This window comes from Arachis ipaensis, chromosome B1 (genome assembly GCF_059453495.1).
Source record: "Arachis ipaensis isolate K30076 ecotype BB chromosome B1, ASM5945349v1, whole genome shotgun sequence".
Lineage (NCBI taxonomy): Eukaryota > Viridiplantae > Streptophyta > Magnoliopsida > Fabales > Fabaceae > Arachis > Arachis ipaensis.
Genome location: NC_142436.1, coordinates 5020823 through 5027840, shown reverse-complemented (window position 1 = coordinate 5027840; position 7018 = coordinate 5020823). Strand labels below are relative to the sequence as shown.

Below are 7018 nucleotides of genomic sequence, written 5' to 3'. Positions count from 1 at the left end.
TATAACAAAAATAATTATATTTTATATATACATTCAAAAAATATTTTAGAGATCGAATTTTAAAATAATTTTTTATAAATGTAATTGAAAAATAATTTTTTTTTTAAATTCGGTAATTTTACACCAAATGATTTTGTTTTGTGAAATGTTTTTTGTAAATGGCCGAAAATGTTGTTTAAAAATGAATAAAGAGATCTAAAAATTTTTGCATACTATTTTTAAATAATTTCAAATATTTTTAAAAAAATTGAATAAAAAGAATATTTTTAATTATGTTCGTCACTTTCTTTACTTTTTGGGAGTTTATATCTCTCTCATCTTTTTGAATATTTTTCTTAACGATATATTATTCCTAATAATATTTTATCATTGAGTAGTTTACCCGTTAGAAAAGTCCCCACTTATATGTATGTTTATCGAGTCTTATGTAGCGGTATAGCTTTGTTTGGATGGAAGAAAATAAGTGAAGAGAAAGTGGAAGTTAATTTTCTTTTAGTTGTTTAATTTGGACAAAGAGAAGTGGATACAATCAACTTCTCTTTCATTTCTCACTTATGGGGAAGAAATTTTTAGGTAAATTCCACCACATTTTTCATTTCTATTCTATACTTTTTTCTCTATTTCCTTTTCAACTAAACAGGAGAAATTAATCCACTTCTCTTCTATTCTTCTCCCTCCCACTAATTTTCTTCTCACTTCGCCTCAAACCAACAAAGCTTAAGTGTTAAGTAAATGGTTGGTTTTACAATGACGCAAGCATAGTTATGGACCATGATAGTTCTATGACCTTTTTGAATGAAGAGTGAAGAGTGCTTTTGCAATTTAAAGATAGTATTATTTGTTCATGCATGTAACACGTTTATTAATTGGATCATAATCGTTGAGACCATCAAATGGGTGCTCTTGTGGCAACCCTTCTTTTAGTTCAGTGCATGAGGGGTAATAAAAATAAATAATTGATATCTTGCACAAATCATGATCTAGTTTAACCACTAACATTAAATATTTTCTTGCTTTTTAAGCCCTATTCAGAATTAATGATGACCCTATTACAGATTTTATGTTGACAAATTATGCTTGCTAACTAAACATTTGCAAACTGATATACAACAAAAAGATAATTGTTTAATCATACATGCAATATGTCAATGAGCAACAATAATTATCATTGAATTTCTTGCTATCTCCTAGATCTAGATTGACTTGATTCCTTACCACTAATACCTGATAACTGCTTAAGGAGTGTTAGAGCATCTTGAGCATGCTTCCTTGTGTTGCTATTCCCATGCTTGAATGCTTCAACCAAGCCTCTCACAAGAGGCTGATTGAGTGCATATCTTTGGCTATGATTCTCCACTCTCAGTATCTTCTCTATTATCCAAATTGTCTTCTCCTGAAGCTCCCCAGATCGAACCTCCGTGAAAAGAGTGATCACTGAATCAACCACGCCTAGATGCTCAAGCTCATCAACAGTTCTTTTGAAACTACGCGAATGGTAATCTAAAAGGAGAGTAGATAGTGCATCCACAGCGGCGACCTGAACACTTGTGTCGTTGTCACTTAGGAGATCAACCAATGGCTTGATAGAATTGGTCTTGTGGAGGCACAGTTGAGTGGAGTCGTCGCAAGGGATGTTGTGAATGGGACATGTGGAAGGTTGATTAGAAGCTTTCCCACACATGAAGACAAGGTAAGAACAGAATAAGCTGCTAGAAGATGATTGTCCAACTCCAAACTCTCTATCCGTATTGCGCAAGCTTCCGAGCTCTGACAAGTTTTTTAAGCCAATAGCAGCAAGGCGTTTTACCTTTGGTTTCGAGGTATAGTCCAGCTGCTCGCAGAAAACTGACATGAGGCGATTTCCTGTGATTACATTAAGAGTTTGTTGATCAAGGTTTTTAGAATAGTGAAGCAAGAGTCCAAGAAGGCCTTCCTGCATGCCAGAGTGTGAAAATCTTGCATTTGTAACACGCCTCTGGTTTTTCAGAGTAGCTACACTCCATTCCACAAAGTTGTCTCCTAAAAGTGTCTTCACTTCAGCTTCTGAGAGCGAAAGGTTGGCTAGTATCTGTGCTGCTTCTGATCTCTCATCGTTTGTTGATTGGTTATCTAATAGTTTATCTTCAAGAATGGTAAGTGTGTTTGAAAGCCTTAGCTCGTTTGTTAGATCTTGACTACACCATTCGGATAGTTGTCTGGTAAGCTTAAAAGCCAAGAGTCTGTGTTCGATTTCCGAGTGTTGAAGAAATGGCGCGACCATTCTAAAGCTACCACCAGACATGATTTGCATGGCTACCGACTCTGAATAAGATAAACAAATTTAAATAATCTTTAGAACATTCCAATACATAATAGTAGGACTCAATAACTTTTAAAGCCAATGCAAAAGAATAAGATGTTATTTGAAAACTAACAGAAACTAATGAACTAATGTAATGCTGGTGACAGAAACATTGACTTAAAAAAATTTTGGATTTGCTGTAGATTTTAGTTTGGGATATAATGGAAATGCAATTTCGGGTACTTCTAGTCATAATGATGAAATTCTTCTTCTATGAAGAATAAAAAAACATTGTTGTATTTAACAAAAGGTCTATACTCTAAACTCTAAAGAGGTGTCACAAAATAGCCTAAACTAATTATTGATGGTAGAACCTTGGAAAATGGTGAACATATGGTGAAAGTGAAGTAATTATTCTCAGTTTGAAACATCTACCACAGTAGATAAATTGCGAAATCAACATGACCTGGAGTAAAGAAATCATTGAATTAAAGAATCACAATCACACTATAAATACCTGATGCTTGAGGAGATGAAGTAATCCCGCAAAGAATGCGAAGAATGGTCACTTGACATTCAGAGGACACATAGTTTAAGATCCCCAAAAGTCCGAAAACAATATTTTCAGACTGCATTGGATTTCCCTTCTTGTCAGCAGATGCTAGCTCCCAATGCCCTGGCTTTGAGACTATATTTGCAATTGTTGAAGCAGCTAATGACTTAAACTCATATGAAGGATCCTGCTCATTGAAAAGAATTTCCAGAAGAGATGGAAGGACTGAAGACTCAACAAGGATGGCTGCATTGTCATCCAATCCAGACAAGTTATATAATGCTTGCAAACTTGGTCCCATTCCTTCTGGATTAGACAGCAATTCGACAAATACTCTGGCGCCGTCCCTAGCAATTTGTTCTTTACAGCTATTTGTCAATGTCATCCTTCCCACCAAAGAGGCCATCTCTATCTTAACGCCATCAGAACCTGCTCCAAAATTCATTCAAATTCCAATTTGACATTTAATTTTAAGCGTCTACCAGTTAGTAAAAAAAGAGAAATATCTAGGCACTTAAAAGACCAAGTTGTCACTGCAGTGATCATTTAGATACTGCATGAGAAATATAATATAAATTGTTAGCAGTTTAATCTTGTGAGGATCAAATTATTAGTTTATGTTGGTTTATAACCAATCCCTACACTCCAGTGCTTTAAGCATAAACTAGTGTAATACATACCATCACGTAACCGTGAAAGTAATGGTTCAAATCTTCCAGCTGCGGCCAAGCATTGAACATTAGCTTCCACTCTCTCCATCTTCTTTAAGACTTCCTCAGCTAAATTAGACAGAGAGGGATATTCCAGATTTCCAGCCATACTTGACAGAAGAACTAATGCACCTTTCTCCAATGCAATTCTTACGCAACAATCATCCTCGTTGCAGAACTCTGATAACAACTTGACAGCATACTCTCTCTCTTTCTCAGAGTTCCCAATAAGACTATGTATAGCCAATCTAGTGATACCCCTTTCAAGCATTATTTTCTGGCAGTATGTAAAGATTTATGTTAAATTCAAAAAGTAAAAGCTTCTCCTTTTCATTTATACCACAAACTAAAGGAAAATAATTCAATGAAACACCACAAATTGAAATCACAGAAAAGCTATCAGCTAATGGTTAATGTAATTTCTACTAAGACATATGGAATAGAAGAATTGCAGCTAACAGAGCTCTAAGCAGATCACTAAGTTCAACCCTTGTAAAGCATAATCCATAATCGTATTCTCTTAGAAGGATCGAAATTGCAGCCACATAATTTTGTGCACATTAATTCACTTTTTCATGACTAAAAATGGAATTTACGCTTATTGGTAGGGGAAAATGTATGCAAGTGTTTTGTTAATGTACTCAGAAAATTTGAACTTGAAAGTATGAATGAAAAAGATAAATAAAACTGACCCTGCTTTCTTCGTCCTTGGCCATGCTAAGTAAAGTCATTAGAACTTTGCTTCTCAAACGCGATCCAATAGTTTTAGAGTTCTTGCTAAGAACAGTCACTATCAATACCACAATGCCAGCATTCCTGATAACATATCTGCTAGTGGGGTGTTCTTCAGAAACCTTATAAATATTATCCAGCGCTCGCTCGACGTGATCAATAGACAACGGTTCCTCAATCAGATGCTGTGCTGCAGACTTAACATGATATTCAACAACCCTGCCAATCCACTCCTCAATTGCCCCTGCCAAGCCAATGTTGGGCTTCAGCTCCAAGGACTTAAGAACGGTTCCAGTGACCGGACAAATGGGGTCGATGCCATTCTCAATGCACCTCGAAAACCAGTACTCAACTGCAGTTCTCTCATAGGTCTGAGAGGACTCCAGCACCACAACAGGGTCTGTCATCACTTCCTTGGTCAATGGGCAAAGGAAATTTTTGAAGGGCATAATTGGAGCATTAGCATCATCATCATCTTCAATATCAAAGTCCATATTCCGGGTCACTATGGCAGGTTCGACGGACCAGTTCTTAAGAATTCTCTCCAGGGAAGCCAAAATTCTTGTCTCGAGGACCGACTTGGAGCGCAAGGCATCGTCTTTGAAGAGGTTCACTTGGGTGAGTAACTCAGCATGATCATCAGGATCGACCCCAAAAGCACGAGCCAAATCCATCATAATGGCACTCTGCACTGCTTTGCTTGTATCTCTCCCTTGCCCTTCCTTCTCCAATGCACACAACACCCTCTCTTCATTCTCTGTGACCTATCATAAAAAACATTAACCACAATAACACAAAAGATGAGCCAAAAACAATGGGGATTGCATTTTGTTGTTGAAGCTTAATAAACTAAAAAGATCAACGTACTTCTCTAATGGACAAAATCTAAGTATAGTTCTTTAGAAGATTTGGCCGTTGTCCAATCTAAACATGCATGGTGTATATTATTCTTAGTGATACATGTCTATGTCTTGATGTTTAGATTGCATTGCAGCACTGCAAGCATCGTGGTGTAACACATCAACTTATTACTTATCTCTTAATGTCGCTGGCGAACTAAGATGACCAACAACGTAATCTCAACGCATTTTAAGTAAAATTAACTGGGTAAACACAAAAATTGTCTTCCAATTATTTATTGATAGACAAGAATACCTTTAAAATATAGATTTAACTAATTTGTATATTAAGAATACATGTTAAAAATATTAATGAAGAACTTTTTTATAAAAAAAAATAAAAAGTTCAAGCATATATTGTTTATTATATATTTATTTAAATAAAAATTTAAAATTGTTTACTAATAGTAACGTTAATATATGTCAACAAATGTTAGCTAAACCCATCAAATAAACGAGAAAAAAGTACCATATATATCACTTGCCATGTCAACTGTTTTCGTTGTTGGAGACCACTTTTCGTCACGTTTGGATACTTTGTTTAAATGTTTTAAAAATATTTTTATTGTTAATATAAATGGAAAGTATTTTTCGTAACAACCAAATAATTCTATAGCACTTTTGATAAATTAAAATTTTTAAAAATGATTCATTTCATGCAAATTAAAAAATTTTAGAATAAAATTAAAGATATTTTAAAATTTTTTGACAAATTTTAAAAACAAAAATATAATTTATGCTAGCCAAATTAATTAAGCTGATAAAGTGAAGGACTAAAATGAATGAAAAGAAATGAAATTTGTACCCTAAATTGTGCGAGCTTCATGTCTCTGCTAAGATCGAAGACCTTCTTTTGAAGCTCAGGGAACTCCTCAACCCCCGAATCAAGCAACGCCAGCCACCCCGAAATAGCGGCGGTTTGTTCTTGCAGCGACGAGCACAGCGTTTTGCAGTTCAACAAAACGAAGATCTTGCTCGCGTTTTCGTACAACGACACAGTTTCCGCCGCCTTGGATAGGTCGCCGGCAATGCCTTTCAGCGCCGTCTGAACGGGCAGCGGTGGAGTGGGCGGGAGTAAGAGGAGGAGTTGATCGAGGACTAGCTGGAGGCGGCGAGCGAACGCCGAGAAGCAGCGGGGGTTGTGAAAGGGACGGCGTGGATCCGGCGGTGGAGCGCAGAGGTCGGAGAGGGAGGCGCGGATGGAGTGGAGGGCGGGTGCAGGAGAGGTCATGGTGATGGTGTTGAGTGATAATTGTGGAATGAGATTGGTTCATTGTGTGAGGAAAATAGTTGAAGGAGTTTGAAGAGAGTGTTTCAATGTTTTAATGGAGGAAAAAATATTGCTTTCTTTCTTTGGAGAAGAAGGGGAATGAGAAGAGTGAGTCAACGCTTGACTTTTGTGTTCTTACACGTGGGTTGCCTATTTGACCTCAATGCAATGCAATGGTAATTTGTGACAAATTACTCAGAAATCTAAATGTATTAGTGGACTAACCAACATACTATTTTTATTTTCAAAATATTTAGTTTATGACAAACCTGAAAATATTCATTTGTTATAGTATTTTTTTTTTGGTGACATTTGTTATAGTATTTGAATTAATTATTAAAATGTCATTATTTTTAAATCATTTATTTATATGCTAAATTGCTAATGCCTATTTATAATAAGTTAACGAGGAATCCTAGGGGTCAGCAATTTTTGGGATTTATAGCCATTAAATAGCCATCAATGAGACTTTTAATGGTGTGAGATTAATGTGAGATTTCATCAAATGGCTTACTCTTCTTTGATGGTTACATGCTGGCCAAAATTTGATAAAATTGCTGGTCCCTAAACTTT

At 35.9% G+C, this 7018-nt stretch overlaps 1 protein-coding gene across 1 annotated transcript; it reads right to left on the bottom strand.

Annotated features, from left to right (window-relative positions):
- Positions 1 to 1068: 1068 nt before the first annotated feature.
- On the bottom strand, positions 1069 to 6521 carry LOC107606400 (U-box domain-containing protein 44-like). Its single transcript, XM_016308495.3, has 5 exons — positions 5981 to 6521; positions 4237 to 5040; positions 3515 to 3821; positions 2799 to 3263; positions 1069 to 2301 (listed from the first exon to the last, which is right to left on the bottom strand). The coding sequence occupies exons 1-5, from the start codon at positions 6404 to 6406 to the stop codon at positions 1181 to 1183; spliced, it is 3123 nt and encodes a 1040-aa protein (XP_016163981.1). The 5' UTR covers positions 6407 to 6521; the 3' UTR covers positions 1069 to 1180.
- Between the last annotated feature and the right edge of the window lie 497 nt (positions 6522 to 7018).

Excerpts from the sequence above, each read along its gene's own strand:
- LOC107606400 (XM_016308495.3), bottom strand. The coding sequence starts at position 6,406 with ATGACCTCTCCTGCACCCGCCCTCCACTCCATCCGCGCCTCCCTCTCC. Across the intron at positions 3,822-4,236 it reads CCAAGGACGAAGAAAGCAGG|AAAATAATGCTTGAAAGGGG; the intron begins GTCAGTTTTATT and ends ACATACTGCCAG. Across the intron at positions 2,302-2,798 it reads TTCATCTCCTCAAGCATCAG|AGTCGGTAGCCATGCAAATC; the intron begins GTATTTATAGTG and ends TATCTTATTCAG.